The sequence below is a fragment of the Cloeon dipterum genome, chromosome 3 (genome assembly GCF_949628265.1).
Source record: "Cloeon dipterum chromosome 3, ieCloDipt1.1, whole genome shotgun sequence".
Classification (NCBI taxonomy): domain Eukaryota; kingdom Metazoa; phylum Arthropoda; class Insecta; order Ephemeroptera; family Baetidae; genus Cloeon; species Cloeon dipterum.
Genome location: NC_088788.1, coordinates 7,575,384 through 7,593,646, shown reverse-complemented (window position 1 = coordinate 7,593,646; position 18,263 = coordinate 7,575,384). Strand labels below are relative to the sequence as shown.

The 18,263-nt window shown below is 39.7% G+C and overlaps 2 protein-coding genes and 1 long non-coding RNA gene across 3 annotated transcripts; 1 reads left to right on the top strand and 2 right to left on the bottom strand.

The window, feature by feature from the left end:
• Positions 1-701: 701 nt before the first annotated feature.
• On the bottom strand, positions 702-3,562 carry LOC135939653 (CLIP domain-containing serine protease B9-like). The gene is made up of 8 exons (XM_065484140.1): positions 3,439-3,562; positions 2,913-3,150; positions 2,523-2,674; positions 1,696-1,792; positions 1,445-1,641; positions 1,211-1,312; positions 961-1,150; positions 702-909 (listed from the first exon to the last, which is right to left on the bottom strand). Exons 1-8 carry the CDS (start codon positions 3,494-3,496, stop codon positions 792-794), a joined length of 1,152 nt encoding a protein of 383 aa, XP_065340212.1. The 5' UTR covers positions 3,497-3,562; the 3' UTR covers positions 702-791.
• Positions 3,563-6,138: 2,576 nt separating this feature from the next.
• Positions 6,139-17,688, bottom strand: LOC135940628 (uncharacterized). The gene is made up of 14 exons (XM_065485600.1): positions 17,604-17,688; positions 17,412-17,516; positions 17,173-17,251; positions 17,073-17,107; positions 16,974-17,009; positions 16,794-16,914; positions 16,591-16,685; positions 16,121-16,297; positions 15,891-15,969; positions 15,798-15,832; positions 15,707-15,742; positions 15,525-15,645; positions 15,055-15,149; positions 6,139-6,557 (listed from the first exon to the last, which is right to left on the bottom strand). The coding sequence occupies exons 1-14, from the start codon at positions 17,655-17,657 to the stop codon at positions 6,258-6,260; spliced, it is 1,368 nt and encodes a 455-aa protein (XP_065341672.1). The 5' UTR covers positions 17,658-17,688; the 3' UTR covers positions 6,139-6,257.
• Positions 8,004-13,342, top strand: LOC135940629 (uncharacterized). The gene is made up of 7 exons (XR_010574907.1): positions 8,004-8,636; positions 9,320-9,490; positions 9,873-10,118; positions 11,372-11,527; positions 11,594-12,223; positions 12,406-12,573; positions 12,631-13,342. It is a non-coding gene; the product is annotated as an uncharacterized LOC135940629 (long non-coding RNA).
• Positions 17,689-18,263: the final 575 nt, after the last annotated feature.

The window sequence follows — 18,263 nt, the reverse complement described above, 5'->3', positions numbered from 1 at the left end:
TTATAAATCATCAATTATCTCGGTTTTTGTAATGCGATGATATTTCTTAAATTTGATCTTGACAACCATTCAAAAGTCATTGTAAATATTTCCACTTAATAAATAAAGGAAAATTTGAAATTGAAATTCGGATCACAAAAACAGTAAATTGAAAAATATTCGTCAAAATGTTACAAATTTTGTGAACATTTCAGAGGATATAGTATGCTAAATTGTAAAATTTCGTCCGAACCAGCGGGGATTAGATTCGTGCGACGCGCAGATATGGCGTCCGGTGGAGTATGGCGCAAAAAACGTTCACGCGAAAAGAACCAAGTTTTCGTCAATATATTGTGACATAATTTGCATTAATTGTACTAATTGTGTCTTTTGAATCGCAAAAACAAACTCTTGACACTCGTACGGCAATCCAAAGAGAGCTTTTTGTTTCCCACAATCAGACGCCATCTTGGATCTGCGCAGTGCGAACCAATTTTGTCGCATATCTGGATCCCACTGGTCCGAACAAATCAAATTTCAACGTTAATAAATTAACATTTTTTCTTTAGAACTCATAAAGAGAAACTTTTGAAAATTTCAATATTTGCCAGTTCACTCTTAAATGCAGTTAGACGGTTTCAGACAGTTTTAAGTTGTCACAAATCTTCAAATTACGTAATTCATTAGTAGTTTGTTTTCTAAAAAATCAGACACACACAAAAAAACATAGCCGACCTTCTTATAATATCCCCATGACCCTTTTAACATCAGTAGAACAGTGTTTACATAGCAAAAAAACATACGAAAAAGCATCAGGGTTTGAGGTTGTCCAAAATCCAGGGCAGGAAGGAAGTGACCCTGGTGTAAATTCCAGGTAAATCCTGCGTGCCGCAGTTCCGCGGTCCATATGACACAACTCCCGTCACGAACCTGTAAAAATATCACCTTTAAAGATGGATAAAAATGAATATAAAAAAATACCATTTTCCATTCTGGGCGACGAGGGGGCCCCCACTGTCACCACTGCACGAATCCCTACCCTGTTCTCCACCGGCACACAACTGACTCGAGTCCAACTTTACACTAGGGTACAAAACCCGGTATTGGGCGGCACATCGGTCGTTTTCGAAGACTCTAAGGCTTACTTTCAGCTTAACATCACTCGATGACGCTAGAAAATTGTACCATAATCAGAATGCTGATTCTTAAACAATTTAAGTTAAAAAATTACAATTTTCAGTGCGTCCCCAGCCAGCAATTTCATGGATGGATCCTGCGAAGCTCGATTTTAGCAGGGTATCCGATAAGGGCAGGCACACCGGCTTTGTGTAATCTGTGAAATCAATTGAAGCGAAATTAATATTTTCTTATGTTAATTACAATTGACGAATTTATGAGTCAAAATAAAATAAAAATAATAATTGAAATATATGTTAACTATATTCAGCTATTTTCCGATTTTTACTTGTGAAAGGCACGTTTCTCTCCAGCCTGACGAGGCCGATGTCGTTGAACCTGTCGACGCCGCCGTACTTTTCGTGCGCTTTGGCGCTCTCGACGAGCACCGTGAGCGGTGGATCGGCGCATTTCTCCACACCCTTGGCGTCTTTATAACAGTCCTTCTCTGTCACCAAATTGTGCTCGCCTAGCCGCACCGAAACCCTGAGGAATTCAATTTTTTTAATATGATTTGAATTATTCACGGATACAAATTACAATTGATTGCCGTACGGCACTTTGATGCAGTGGGCCGCCGTCAGCACGTAGCGATTGTTGATCAAAGCGCCGCCGCACAGCACCTCCTGGCCATTTCCTGTGAAAGCAATAATTTTATTAATGTGGAAAATAAAAAATTAGAATGAATTTAGAGTACTGTTTACAAACTAAAGGCCAAATTTCAATTGTTTTGAAAGAGCCAGTTAAATAAGCCATTAGTGTTGGAAGCAGCCAACTGATGGCACCACCGTATTCTTGGGCAATAATTTTTATTTTAAGGCATCGCTGTGATTTCTGACTTAATCTAGCTACTGTGCATTCTTCACTTAATATGCTTTCTTTTTACGTGCTGAAAACCAAAATCGGTTCACCTAATCGCCGTAGAATCACGAAAAACAATTTTTTGAAATATAAAATCTTTTCCAACGTTTCAACGGCGAATGGATGGACTGATTTTGGTTTTCAGCACGTCAAAAGAAAATGTAATTAAGTGAAGAATGCACAGTGACAGGATTGAGTCTGAAATCGTAGCGGAAGTGCCTTAAAATTAAATTTATTACGAAAGTATACGGTGGCGCTATCTGTTGGCAGCTTCGAACACTATAAGAGCTTATACATCAATTAAAGATAAAGTGAAAATATTGAATAAATTTCATTGACCTTTGTCACAGACAATATTCAATTGCATATTATATAAAAGCTAACAGGTTTTTTTCAACTCTGCGTGGTCTTGCGGTTGGATTCCTGCTGTCTATATACCAACCGCACCGAGTTTAATTAAAAACTGGTTATTTTGATCTTTAAATAAACATATTAAAACATCTTACTTGTTCTGTACACGAGGGCAGCGAGCCAGGGATGTTCAGTAAGGCCGGCCATTCTGCCTCCCACGATACTGCTGTGGAACGTGTCGCCACAATTCTTTGGAAGCAGGTTTATATTTTTGTGCGCAACAATTCCTGTTTTTGCCTGGGAGGACCTTGAATAAACAGATAAATTTTGAAACCACAGAAAGACCGTGAAACTTATTTAACAAACAGAACCGCTCATCCTTAATAATTTTAATTTTTTAAACAAGTAACAAATTAAAAATCCATATTTTGAATGTTACGAAAATTTAATTTCTCATGTATTTTAAATACCTGGAAGAAAATCAACGATGATATTCTATTCTGCATCTGCATCAAATGAAAAATAAAAAGATTTTGAGTACTAACAGGTCATTTTCGTTGGTCGGTGGCGTCGAGCCACCTGTGGACTCGCAGCAGACGACAGGGTCTCTTCCGTAAAAGCGACAAAGCGACCTCCGCAACAGTTGGACCGAGTTTTGGCCTCCTGGCATCCGCGATTGCTGCACGTGGTACAGCAGATGGGGACACTGCTGCAGAAACACGCACACCCCTGGCTTATTGTCAGGGCTGAGGCATTCGCTTCCCTCGTTCAGGTCATATCGCTCTGCGAATTAAGGGAAAAAATTAACTTCTGCGTAAAATTAACATTAATTAATACAATTACACATTTAAAGGAAAAAAATTGAACTGAGAATCATTTTTTATTACTTAAAAAGCCTGGAATTCCCTGAGCTATTATATTAAGAAAGAGAATTTCCAGTAAAAATATTTTTTAATCACGTTTGGTGGGACAGGGAAATCTGAAATTTTAATTTAACTAGATCGGACATAAAATTTAAGTGTTTCTTTTATAAAATCTGTTTTGCACCATGCTGAGGAAGGTCGGACTTACGTGCAGAAGTGAGTGCGGCGGCGGTGGCGAACAGGACGACCAGCTTGGACGTGTACATGGCGCTGACTCGGCTCGCTCGGGTCGCTCGCCGCGTTTTTAAGCATTGCGCCGCGACCACTTTGACGTCACCGTCAGTTCAACAGCCCCAACATCCCCAACCCTTTTGTAATCGGAGCCTTTTGCTGCTGTTAGCATGATCTTTAGGGTTTGAAATTTTATTCAGTTTTATATAATATTTAAACAATTATTTTGCCAATTATACTGCGCTTCTTTAACATTCTTTTAAATAGCTTTGATGGTTTCACTTGCAAATTTCCCTTGGGATGAACTTATTTCTGCTAAAAAAAATATGAAAATTGAATAAAATGCACCCAAAACGACGAGAAATTTGCGATTTGAAGCTGAATTTCTGATGAATATAGCTAAAATAGCTAAATTGATTTTTCATAATCCAAAGTTGACAAAAGCGTTATTATTTGTTTACATTTAGCCTGAAATATATCATTTTTGCAGACAAATCTTCTACGCTCTGACAATGTAGATCTTCAAATGGGCTATCAGGATTTAGACAGTTTTGATCGAGTCAAAAGTAAATTGGAAGCAAAGGAAAAATTGTTTGATCATTTAAAATAACCAACCCTAATGCTTTTGTTATTCTAACAAGCGGAAAAAACCTCTCGGTGGCTATGTCGGAAATCCCATTCGGTTTTTCTAACTTGCGTCAGTGACCATCATTTTAATCGACACCCGGCCTTACATGGGATAAATAATAAAAAATTAATGATAATGACCAGACCAAAATAGAGCTTCCCAAGTTGCTAACAGAAGTGAATATTTTTTTATAAAATAAAATAGAAGAGAAATGAGTAGGGTTTTTTAAGCCTGAGAAAATGTTTATTCTAGAACTCCTTACCCCCTTCTCTCTCCCTCACTCACTCACTCACACGTAAGTTAAAGACGAGACTGTATATTAAATTCAATTAAAATGTGTATGTTTATTTTTAATTCTTTGACCAATGAGCACCTTATAAGCGGTAAACTTCCATTAATTTGGTAATTTTAAGACAATATTTATTTCATTTTTGTTTTCAGGGTGTTTTACAAATTTAGCTCACGAGGTTTTCACGTGGTACGCATCTTTTATTGCTGAAATTTGTGATTTTTCCGCAATAAACAACAACTCTCTCATTATTATAATCCTGGAAATTTTTTAGATCGATTCTAAATTCTTGGTTATAAATTTCTCTTTAATTAACGTTGTATTAATAAAAAGAAATTCGTTTAAAACCGAGTTTGATGATCCTACTCAAGCGCCTTTAATTCCACGATTATGTTTCCTGGGCTTTGCGGTGAGGATATCCTCATTGTTGTTACGTAAAATAGACTGTCTCGGAGGAAAGCAGGGGCCAGCTGAGCGTCGGCGTGTGCGTTGGAAAACAAGCCGCAGCAGACGTCCTGTCGTGCATCCTTGACGCAGCGGCCGGCCGATTCACTCCTCAAGTTCAATTTGCATATTCACGCCACTCGCGTGTATAATGCAACACTTCCACGAACTGCACTCGACTCTGACTCACGAGACTTACCTCGTGGCGAGAATTAACAGTGCATGTTGCAATCTATTTATTTTTAAAATCATCGCCTTTAATTTAATTGGTCCAAATTGGGTTGATTAGTAGGCCTTAAAACGCGTGATTTATTAAAAATTTAAAATAAAATATTAATTACTGGTTGCAATGCCATTTGTAAACAATGTATGGAAAAGTACGATCCAAGCAAGGTCGATTTTCATATATATATATCATCCTTTCATACTGCAATGAGCGGTTGTTGATCAAAGTTGTATTACAGTCGTTGTACCAATTTGATCAACAATGTGAAATAATCACCTTTACTACAGTTAAAATTAAATTTACAGCGCTTCTTGACTAAATTTCCTTGCCAGATTTCGGTACCTCTTGAAGAGATCTAAAACTTGTGGGAAAAAAGGTGTTTTGGGCTATTAAGTATCATTAAAAAAATAAAAATTATTTCATATTCCGCAGTCTCCGCACTCTCTGCGTGCACACATTCATGAAGTACCAGAGTGAATACTAGAGATATATCACTCCTTATTTAAAAAATGAAAATTATAAATTGGAAAGGAAGTGAAAAAATCTTCGATATAACCAGCAAGGAGGAATAAACATGAAAATAACATTGTCATTGTGTTGAAAATTACTAAATGAATCTAATCAGGAGTCAAGTTATTTGATTTGAGGTGAGAATTTCAAAAATTACTTATTCGGATTAATTTTATCTTGGCAAAGAGGGTCCTCTTTTCATACAAAATTTTGAAATTATTTAAAAAATAAATAATTTATAAATAATGCGGAAAATCCCCACTAATTTTTTATCTAATTTAAATTAAAAGACCATGGTTTAATGCAAAAAATACCATTTTAGCGAAACAATGGCCGGTAAAGTAAAAATGCTCATAGGAAAAAATGGGAAAATCTTATTTTTAAAGCTGCAATCTCATAAGTTATTTTAACTAGCTTTCATAATTATTGAAATTAAATTTCGTTTGATTACAATCAGCTGCTAATTGTAGTCAACAAATCGTATTAATTATTTTTATAGCATAAAAAAAATGGGTGAATAAAACTGCTGCTGCCTGGTGGTTAGTTTTAACTTTAAAAGAATAATGCATTGAATATCGAATTCAAGAATGTTTATTTGAAAAATTTGGACATATCGAATCAGACAAACAACTGTCTATAAAATTTGAGTTAATGGAGTGGACAAATCGCCGTTCCACTCAAGGGGACCAAGACGCCGCCTCACTTTCCTAGTAAAGCGGTCAAAGAACTCGCGTCAAGCGTTTTGAGGTTGATCTTGGAGGTGTCGATCGATTTGAGCATATCTTTCGGCACGCTGGCGAGCGCGTTTTTCATTAAGTTGGGGTCCTTTTGCGCCGCCGCCAGGGTCTTCTGCAGGTCTTCCTTCTTCATACTTTGCAGCGCAGCCACCCCGGAGTGGGCCAGCTGCGACGTCGACTTGGTGATTGCCGCGTAGTCGCACGCGGCCAACGCCGAACGCGCCACTGCGTAAGTTTTCGACTGCGCGCTCTTAGGACATTTCTGAAAATTGTCTATAATTTCAGCAAGAACTCCACGACCATTATTTGAGGAATAAATTATTACAAGGTTTTTCTCTGGAAAAATAAAAATAATTTTAAGCTCTTGAAGATGTTCATTAGTAACAAAAGATTCAGGATTTTAACTACATTCTTTTGAATTATTGTAACGCACGGCCCGGTCTAGGGTTCGGGACTTGTGCTAGTGCGCTACGCCGGTTAGCACTCTTGGTGCTTGCCGGATTTGGCCTTTCTGGACCGCGTGCCGCACTCCCGTGGGGCGGCAGCGTGTTCCCTAACTTAAGCTTGAGTTCGTCGGGGCGCGACGACACAAGCCGGACACTAACCAAGTCCTCCGCACTATGGGGAGGATGGTTGTGTCCTCGGTCCTCCAACACTGCCTGAAGGGCAGTGCCAAAAGAGGAGCTTTACGCAAATTGCAAATCCTAAGTCTAACTTGCAAATTAACTACAAATGAGAGATCTAGGGATAATACAAACTACTCCTATTTGTTGGCACTCGGGTTTATTAAAATCAACCTCCGCCTCACTCCGCGGCTCGCGTACAACTGCCTCCTCCTCACTCTTCGAGTGCAGGGAGGGGCGCATGAAAACATATAGTTCAGGGGAAAATTACAATGATGCGCTGCATTCAGGTTGTAAAAAAAAAGAAACAAAAAAGAAAAAAAAAGAAAAAAAAATTAGCTCAGCCTCAGGCTGGACTAATTTCAGAGTCTCCTTTAGTTCCTTTTTTGTTGAGAAGGGAAGAATAAAACAAACAACAGCGCCTTATTTAGTGGGGAAATGGGGAGAAAATTATTTTCTTCGTGGATGCAACTCGCTGGACGGACGCTGCTCTGCTGATCAGCGTAAGTTGTCGGCGTGGTGCGCACTTTGAAGAACTTTGGTGGTTGACGACTGGGTGTGACAATCTGGTCGCGTAAGTTGGGGCTGGTGTTGTTCTCAGGCGGTATAGGTCGTGCTGCTCTGGTATGGCTCCGGTGGACACGGTGAAACAGGCAGGGGAATGAAACATATGGAGAATCTGAAGGAATTGGTGGTCGTGTTGTCTGCTGGAGATGAAGAAGGAACATAGCGATTGGAAGATGAGAATCAACGGTGTCTGCTAGAAAATAAAATATTAATATCAGAAATTTAGAACTTGAGAATAATAAAAAAAATTGAATTGCAGTTTTTTCAGAGCGTCCTACATCAGGGTAATTCGTAAAGAGCACAAGAGAAAATATTTTCCCTGTACGAAACACGTACGCTGATGATCTTGGGAGGCTTTTCTTGGATTGTGTGATGATAATCACGGAATTGGTACAAAATTGATACTATCATTAATTTTTAGATATACGAGAAGGGTAGTTATTTTATTTCATTATTTTTATTTTTTTATTTTATTTATTTATTAATTTTTTTTTTTGAAAACATAGAGAAATATTAAATTGTTATAAGAAAACTGCATGATATACTTGGATAATAATCTATTGGGCGTTCTACTCACTTGGAACGGGAACGTTTATGTTGAATGTTTGAATGGTAAAATTTGCTGAGACAAAATCTGCATACGGCCGCACTGGTCACCACTTAAATACAAGAATTATTGTATGTACTTCTCTGTCTTGGTAGAAATCGCGCGCCAGTCTAGTCATCCATAGAGGCTGGCACAAAGTGCATAACGAGCGGCCAGTTAGAAGACGGAAATAGTGGGCGTCACATATTCAATTGTTTGTTTACATTGGTGCTCATGCCGGCGACTGTCTTTGTTTTTGTTCGACTAAATTATTACTGAAAAGTGTAAAATAAACCAATTGTGCCTGCCGCTCACGCGTCTTTTGGACTTAAAGTAAATGAAATGCTCGGCTAGAATACAGAGTGATCTGGTCGGCATTCGCAATAATAGTTTTCCCATTATCTTTAACACCGATCGGTTTCAGGCGGAAACTATTGTCACCTAGAGTATCAATAATTTGGTAAATAGTACTCGACCGTTTCGCCGCGAGGCCTGCTGAGAATTTAGTTGCTGCGTTTGATAATGGGTGAATATCAAGAAGGACCAAATTTCCAATTTGAAAATGGTGAGGCATTCTACTTTTATTATATTGTTTTGCCATCCTGTGTTTGCTTTGTGATATGTGTGTGCGCGCGGCTTGGTGTGCTTTTTGCATTTGATCTATCAATCTCGCCGCGTGTAATGCAGGTGAAAAGTTTTGCAACTGATCCGTAATGTGGGGTACTAGCGGGTTGTCAAGTTCCCGGCCTAAATGTAACAGATTTGGAGTAAACTTAGTGGAGTTATTAACATTAGAGCGCAAGCAGAACCCAAACAATTCCAGATACATATCCCAATTTTTGTGTTGTAATGCGAACGCTTTAATTCTTAATTTAATTTCTCTATTGCTGCGCTCAACTATCATTGATTGGGGTCGGTAAGGGGCATTCTTTTTGTGTTGAACACCAAGGAAATTTAAAACAGACTTCCACAGTTTATTCACAAAAGCTTTCGCATTGTCAGATCTGATGCATTTTGGAAAACCATTCCTTGACATGTACGAAATCACCCTATCCAGCAGCACTTGGGAGGTTGCTGACCTTAGTGGGTAAATTTCTAGCCATTTGGAAAAATTATCCTGGATCACTAATGCATAGCAATTTCCTCTAGAGCTTCTTGGTAGCTTCCCTATAACATCAATGCTTATTTCATGGCCCACGCCTTTTTCTGGTTTTGAGGTGAAGTAACCGAAATTTTTCCGGTTTCTAGGCTTTATCCGTTGACAAGTTTCGCATGAGCGAACCCAGTCATGGACATCGTCCCGCATTCCTCTCCACCAAAAAGTATTTGAAATGCGCTGGGCTGTTTTTTGAACACCAAAGTGACCACCAACAAGTGAATCATGGCAGATCTGCAAAACAGCTTTCCTCATGTGATCAGGTACAACAATAAGATGTTTATCACCGCAAGGTTTGCAAAGCAAATTCATGTCTTGTAGCATGAAAACTTTATTCTCATTCCTGCGTACTTTTTGCTTCAGTATCACTATCCCTGGATCTTTATTTTGTTCATCACTCCATTCTTGGATGGTTAACGGGATGTGAGAGAAATCAGTGACCTGTGCAACGCAGGAATCAATGATGTTAATTGCGTTTTTAGTTTTCCTCCTGTTTGGGAATATTAGCTTGGAGATGAACTTTTGCTTTGGCCAAGGGTTTGCCTTTTTCATCTTTGTTTTTATTTTGTGTCTGACTCCCTGTATATTTTTTGGTTTAGGTGGTTTCTCGTGTTGCAATGGACTAATTGTTGGCTTTGTTTCTAGGAAAGTCCCTGAGGATGGCTCTGGAGATTTCGGTTGAGAAAACGTCAGCGGCGCTCTGTTGGAGCAGCGACTGCAGTGATGGCCATTCAATCCTACTTCACAGGTGTCGAAACGCAACTTGGCCTCCCTGTGCTCATGAAGTGGAATTTCGCGTTCTCGCCAATCCTCCTCTGCTTTTATTGGTACCGCAGTCTCGTCTGGCGCTCTACTGAGAGCATCAGCAAGCTGATTTGATTTTCCTCGCCGGTACGTAATTATTGCGTTTAAATGAGCAATTTTCATGAGCCATCTTTTTACCCTACCTGAGGCATCTGTCATGTAATAGATATCCTTGATTGCACTGTGATCAGTTTGAATTTCTACTTCCGCATATTCAACATATGAGTTAAATTTCATGCATGAATGGACTATGGCTAAAAGTTCCAACTCAGTTGTACAAAAATTCTGTTCCAACTTAGTGCACGCCCTGGAAGTATATGCAATTGGTTTTAGCTGGCCATTGTGCTCTTGCATTAAGCATCCTGCAATACCAACTTTACTTGCATCTGTTATGATCGTAAATTTTTTATTCAGGTCTGGTAATGCCAATGTGCAGGTTTCTGAGCAAATTTGCTTTTTTAGGGATTCAAATGCATCTTCTTGCAATTTTGTCCATTGCCATGGCGAATCGCCCATCAGTTTTGTTAATGGTTTCGCGATCAGCGCCATTCTTGGAATGAAACTTTTGAGGAAAACACACATGCCGTAAAATCTGAGCAACTGTTTCTTGGTTTTTGGCGTTGGGAAATTTCTGATTGCGCTCAGCTTGCTTGGATCTTGTTTCAATTCTCCCTGAGAGACAATATGGCCCAGTATTTTTAACTCAGTGGCAGCGAATTTTACTTTCTTTGGGTTAATTGTAAGCCCTGCTTCTTTTATTCGTTCTAAAACTGCAGCCAAATGCCTTACATGGTCATCTAAGTGTTCAGAGAAAATTATACAGTCATCGAAATAGCAACATGCGCTCTGCCAATAAAGTTCCCCCAAAATACTGTCCATATAGCGCTGGAATGTATATGGAGTAGATGCAATTCCAAAACTAGCTCTTTTATACTGAAAACAGCCTTTGTGTGTTCTGAATGCTAAATACTTCCTGCTATCCTTGTGTACTGGTATTTGAAAAAATCCAGATTTCAAATCAAGTATAGTAAAGTAGCGGGCACCGGCAAGCTGGGCAAATATATAGTCCATAGGTGGAATATTGTAAGGTTCCACGCCAATCAACCGTGAATTAATAGCTCGCGAATCAATGCAAAGTCGAAACATGTCTGCTTCTTCCTCAACCTGTTCCTCAAGTGATTTGTCAGGTGGCTCTTTGTCCTTTCCCTTCTTGCTGTCCTTGTTTTTCTTTATCAAAACTGGAGCGCAAAGAAAATCAGAAGTTGATGGCTCTATTATGTCATCCTCAATTAATTCATTAACTTTCAACTCTAATATTTTTCTCATCTTTGCACTCATAGGTCTCAAAGGGGCTTGGAAAGGTGGTCCATCCTGCACTTTGAGGACTTGCTCTACACCTTTGGCGAGGCCAGGCTTTTCTGAAAAGACGCCCTTGGTGTAGAAATCTGCCACTACCTTTTTTATGAGGCCACCAGTGTCATTCTCTATCCTGCTAAGTAAGTTTTCTAGTAAATTTTCATTATTGAGTGTTGCATTTTGACACTGTTTTCTATTTTGCAAAGGACTGTACTGGACGAATGGGTGCTCAACTAAAGGGTTGTCTGTCTTAAACCAACCTGTTGGCGTGACTGCCATCTTTGCCTGACAGAGGAAATCGCGTCCCAATAAGATTTGATCTGAATTGTCAGGAACTGCGAAGAAATTCTGCACAAAACTCCCTGCAGGAGTGTGAATCTTGATAGACATTCCGCCAAGTAGGTCAGTTAATCCATTCACCATTTTTATCTTTTTATTTGTGTGCCACACTGTTGCATTTTTGCCTTTGAACTTTTCAAAAGTAGCCTGTCCCAATATACAAATATCTGATCCTGTGTCTAAAAGAGCTAAATAACTTCTCCCTAATATGCGTACTTTAATAACTGGTTTGATGGCAGCTAATTGTTGATTTGATTCAGATTGCATGTGTCTCTGTAAAACTGCCTTTTGTAGTTTTCTGTTAATTTGGTCCTTACGCACGCGCGGAGAAATTTTTCCATTATGGGGCCTAGATTTTTCTGTTCTTTCAGTTTGCACAGGAGTTGAGACAGGCTCGCTGATTAGTTTTTTGAATTCTCATCTGCAATTTCAGGTTCAGAATTTTCCTCAGCAGCGAAAGTCTGTTCATGAGTGGCACCATACTCATCAAATGGATGGTAATAATAGTGCTCATCATAGTAATAATCATTATATTGCATTTGATCATACTCATACTGCTGGTCAACAGCATCTTCTGTTTGCTCCTGTCCTACTGGAATTGGTTCATTTACTTCAGCTGAATTTGACCTGAACTGTTGTTTGCTTTTGTATTGATTGGCATTTTGATTTTGTGTTGCAGGTTTCCCCTGACTTGTGCGCTTATTCAGGTCATTTTGTCTTGTGGCTGCTGCGCCAGGTGGGCCATTTGATTTCCATGGCAAAGCCAGCTGTCCACGACCTGCGGCACCCTGGACTGCAGGACGTTGTGGCTGGTTAATGGCGCGAGGTTGGAAACCTCCTCTGGCGGGTAAATATTGATTTGCGCCGCGGCTCTGGCCATACTGAAATCTTTGTCCCTGTCCAGGTTGTCCCTGATACCAAGGACGAGGGCCAGGGTGAGGCCCCCTGCCAAGTCTGGGGTTTAGAGAATTTAGAGTGACCTGCTGACTCATGGATTGACTGCCAGGGCGGCCATGCGCCTGGACCAATGGTGTTTGAGGCGTCTTTCTGACTTGGTAAGCGAACGCAGGCTCTGCAAACTCGGCCGCTGGTGGCGGAAGCCGGTAAGTGCGAGATCTGTATATTTCAGCTTGGACCAATTTGAGTGTCTCATCAAGGTCAGCAATTGTTGCAAATGTCCTACCGACAATAAATCGCCGATATTCAGGGTGAAGCAAAGAAATTGCCTTTTTAATGATTTCCCCTTCTCCGTAATTGGAATCAATCTGTTTGCACATTAAGTATATCTTGTGCAAGAATACGGAAGGAGGCTCGTCAGCATGCTGGAATCTTTTTTCCAGATCCCTTGCAAGCTGCTCTTTATAATTTGGTGCACAATATTCTTGCATGAACGCGCTCTCAAATTGTTCCCATGTCTGGAATATTTCTCCATATATGGCGAACCAATTTGCTGCTTCTTCAACAAGTGCTGTTGGCAGGCGGTATTTTACCATTTCAATCAGGGAAATTCCATGTGCCACAGATATCAATTTAATTTGTCTCACATATTCATACGGGGATTTTTTATCTGTTCGACCCGAGAATGTTGGCACCGGAATTTTCGCCAGCTTGTACAATGTTGCTTGAATGCTTGGGACGCTTTGCGCTCCTTGGAATGTCGGCAATGTCCCTGACAATGTATCATGCGGAGCCGTCAGCGGAATCGATCCGCGCTGCGACTGATTTCTTCCAAGCAATCCATGATTAAAATGGTTCGAAATGGGGCTTGAGGTCGCTTGAAATTGTACGCCACCTGGAGCCCTTGCCTGATCAGAGTTCAATTTTTGAAATAAATCCTCAGGTTTCATGTTTGCATCCATGAGTAAGGCCGCTAGTTTCTCAAGGCCATTTGAATTTTCATTTTTGTATACATTCAATTGCAAATCCACGCCCGAGGGTTGATTGTAAGACCCTGGGAGTGTAAAATGAGTTGTATCATTTGCTCGAGAACTCTCCCCGGTTCCCGTCAGCGTGTTATTAGAATCCACTGATTCTCCCATGGGATCAGTGGACTTGGAGGCCATCTCGCCTTCGTCGGTTTTCGCGACTCAAACTTAAGTTTAGCTTTTGGAGCTTACTCCTGTTACCGCCGTTAATTAATAACGCGCGGTGCCCAAACTCAACTTAACGCTCTACAGCGAGCGCAGTCTTTATGGGCGTTTCAGCTGTCCAGTAAAAGACAGAGGAAGGTTCGTCTCAACTACGAGTGCCGTACTCGCAGCGGACAGGCCCCCAAATGTAACGCACGGCCCGGTCTAGGGTTCGGGACTTGTGCTAGTGCGCTACGCCGGTTAGCACTCTTGGTGCTTGCCGGATTTGGCCTTTCTGGACCGCGTGCCGCACTCCCGTGGGGCGGCAGCGTGTTCCCTAACTTAAGCTTGAGTTCGTCGGGGCGCGACGACACAAGCCGGACACTAACCAAGTCCTCCGCACTATGGGGAGGATGGTTGTGTCCTCGGTCCTCCAACACTGCCTGAAGGGCAGTGCCAAAAGAGGAGCTTTACGCAAATTGCAAATCCTAAGTCTAACTTGCAAATTAACTACAAATGAGAGATCTAGGGATAATACAAACTACTCCTATTTGTTGGCACTCGGGTTTATTAAAATCAACCTCCGCCTCACTCCGCGGCTCGCGTACAACTGCCTCCTCCTCACTCTTCGAGTGCAGGGAGGGGCGCATGAAAACATATAGTTCAGGGGAAAATTACAATGATGCGCTGCATTATTGTGCAAAAAAATCATGTTTTATGATAAGTTTTTCTTGACTGCCTTAAGGGAACAGACCGACCGAACATTGTCTGGATCTAGCCAAAAAATGAGAGTAAAATCAGAACATTAAAACCAGCGTGCGACGCTCAGATGGCGTCCGGTGGAGTATGGCGCGAAAAAACGGTCACTACGTGGAAATGCGCGAAAAGAACCAAGTTTTGGTCAATATTATGACGTATAATTTGCATTACTTGTACTTATTGTGTCTTTTAGATCGTAAAAACAAACTCTTGACACTCGTACGGCAATCCAAAGAGAGCTTTTTGTTTCCCACATTCAGACGCCATCTTGGATCTGCGCAGTGGGAACCAATTTTATCGCACATCTGGCCCCCGCTGATTAAAACGAACATTAACTCACAAAGTAGCTCATTTGTCACTTAAAGTCGTCTTTTAATTCCTCGATTGGCGTTAAAAATCATTAAGTCGTTTCGAAATAATTTTTCTATTTAATTATTTTAACTTTTAAATTTCAAAAACTACCCTTCCATGATAGACACCTTATTAAAAGCAAGACTTACGTCAAAGAGCTTCACCCTGAAGCAAGTATTGAACATGTAGGCAGCTGTTTTGCATTTTGTGTCGTATCCAGATGCAAGTTTCGCTGTGGACGCCTCTGAAAATCGGAAAAAATGACAAAAAATTTATTTATGGCCCTGAAACTATCAAAATATACATACAAAAATCCTTAACTTGATAAGCTTTTTTTCATATTTATATTAAAAAGAAACCTTAATAAAAAAAATTAAATATAAATTTTGTTGAGTGATTTTTTTAACGATATAACATAAATATTTGAGTGGTGCATGAGTTAGCGCATTCCCTTAAATTCCAAAATGCATTAATGATTCAAAATAAGTCACTTAAGGGATAGGATTAAATTACCAGCGTTTTAAAAATTATCCAATATACTAATTGCTAAAACCGTAAAAAATGGGCTTAAATGATTGAAATAATTTAAATTTCCGTTCAACTGCAAGCAAGTTCTCACTTGTGGCGTCGGTGAGACAAGTTTTGACGGCGTCAGTTGCAATCGGCAACCAGGTCTTGTCCATGCCTTTGGTAAACTCGGCTGTGATGGCTTTCGAGTCGAGAGCTCCCGTTGAGGTAGTCTAACATTTTTTTTTTTAAAATCAATATCAATTGATTCGGACAGGCTTGAACGTGACTCACCAATTTCTTGTCTTTGTAAGCACACTCCCACAAACACTAGAGTAAAATTTAATATTTTATCAGATATAAAAAAATGTAATTATCGACGTACCACAGGCTCAGCCGTGCTAAAACTTTTTGCCTTCACTGCATAATTTTTTATTTCGATTTAGTGGATTTAATTGAGTGGATTTTCCAAATCTACATTTTGTTTGGCACTTTGTCGCCTCTGGAAGTACGCTTTTCTGCGAGCTTGGCAAGGTGCAGATTGCCGGCACAGGCCCCTGAAAAAAGCGAATTTCGAAACATCCATAACTAGAACGCTCTACTGTATTTCGTGACGCATGTATTTTACTTCCTGTTCGCACAGGAAATAAATCGAAGCCACCCGAGTTCGAAACAGAGAAAAAGGAATATATTTTGAAATGATTTTACCTCATACAATTCCGAGTTGCAAGTTTTCGTCAACTTTACGGTGGCAGCTTTCGCGACAATGGAGGACGCGGAATGAACCTTGGCGGCAGTTGGCTTGATGATGGTCGCGAAGTCGCACGAAGACAACGATTTACGACCACTCGAGAAGGTCTTGGTTTGAGCACTGGTCGGGCATTTCTGCCAAATTGAGATGTGTTTTAACACGTTGATTAATAAATTAGAATAGAAATCGATAAAATTAAACCGATTAAATCAATAATTCTCATGCAAATTTTTAACGCAGACGAAAATCTCTGATTTTTCCGGACTTTTAGATTTTCAGGAATAGCAAAATCGAGCCAATTTTGCAAAGGAAAATCGAACTTATCCGCAGATCACATTGCGAAAGTTCAAAATCAACTTTTGTTTAAAAATCCTAGTACATTTCTAGTTCTTTGGAACCCCAAAACCAAACAAAATAGTTTTCTCACATCAAGCATTTTCACCCTGTAGCAAGTGTTGAACATGTAAGACGCCATTCTGCATTTCGTCACGTATCCGGTGGTGATTTTCATACCAGACGCCTCTGCGCATTTTATTTAAACATCAAGTATAAACAGACAGACATCAACAAAAAGTTTATGTATAATTTATTCAAATCACAAATCTGTTTAAACAAAAATGATTTGCTTACTGTTGGCGTCAGTGATGCACGTTTTGATCGCATCTGTGGCAATCGGCAGCCAAGTTTTGTCCAGGCTTTTGGTAAACTCGGCAGTGATGGCTTTTGTGTCAAGAGCTCCCGACGAAGTAGTCTGTCAATTTGTTGTTTTATGAGTTTAAATTGTTTCAAATTGGTTTGGATGGAACTCACCAACTTCCTGTCTTTGTAAGCACAATCCCAGAGACACTTTTGATATAATGAAATTTATATTTAGGGTGTTTTTCGATCAAATCAGGGAATTTAACATACCACAGCCTCAGCTGTGCTCAAACTTCTGGCTTTTACTGTAATTTTATTTTTTTTTTTAATTAAAATAAAAAGTGTCAATTTTATGTATTTAAAGTAATACACTTTGTTTGGCAGTTCCTTGCCTCCGTTGGCAGGGTTCTTTGCGCGCTCGGCAAATTGCACATGGCCGGTAGAGCCCCCTGAAATGGAATTTCAATCGTTATTGCAACAGCTCTCTCTTTCGTGAATCATATAATGACTTTCGTTTCCTGTTTGAAACAATGTTGCTCGAATTGACGATGTATTTTAGCCGATTTGGAGCAATGGAAAAATATGGACGAGAATTTAATAGAGTATTACCTCATATAGTTCTGCGTTGCACGTTCTGGCCGCTGTAGAACGCTTTGAAATCGAGTGGTTTCCGCCTGGTTCAAACTCTTCCCTGTCCACATTAAAGCTGGCAGCCTAAGTTCAATTTAAGCGAAATTTGATAGTCAAAATTAATTTGCATCTTGTGAAATATTTTGAATTAAAAAAAGACATGAATCTCACGATATGCAGTGCCGAGCAAAAGAAAATTAGAAAGATCGTAGGAACGCGCTTCATTCTGTAGTAGTGATGGTTGCTAACTGATGATGGCTGCTGTGCCAATGCTCGAAATTGAGGACGAAAGGACGGAAGTGAACAAATAAGCAGAAATGAAACTGGGAGCGAATCGAATATATGAAACAGCGCAGCACAGCAGTGATTTCCATTTGAGGTTTTTGAACAGCTCTAAATTTTCAGCTGTTTTTCCCCGCTTGTTTGAGTGAAGATTTGGTAAATTTATAATGCAATGAACACACTGGAGTAGAGTCCAACCCCTTTCAGTCCATTAAGGGAGGCCAATGAACTGTAATTTTTGTGTACGTTTTAATAAATTATAAAAAATAATATAAATATTATACAATTTTTAAATTGGAACTAAACACAGGCCAGAAATTAAGAAAAGCTGTTTCTAGCCTTGGGACTGATTTATTTTTTAAAATCTAAAGTATTGAAAATTTTAAAAAAATGATATGAATAGAAGCACCATTAACCTGAACGATAGAATTAAATTTGGTGTACACTTTGTTACAAAATAGAAGGTTCTTTGGGGCGAGAGGAGAAATAAATTGATTACTTTGTTTAAAGTCAATTAAAATCCGTCAGATTTAATTCTCAATGACGAGA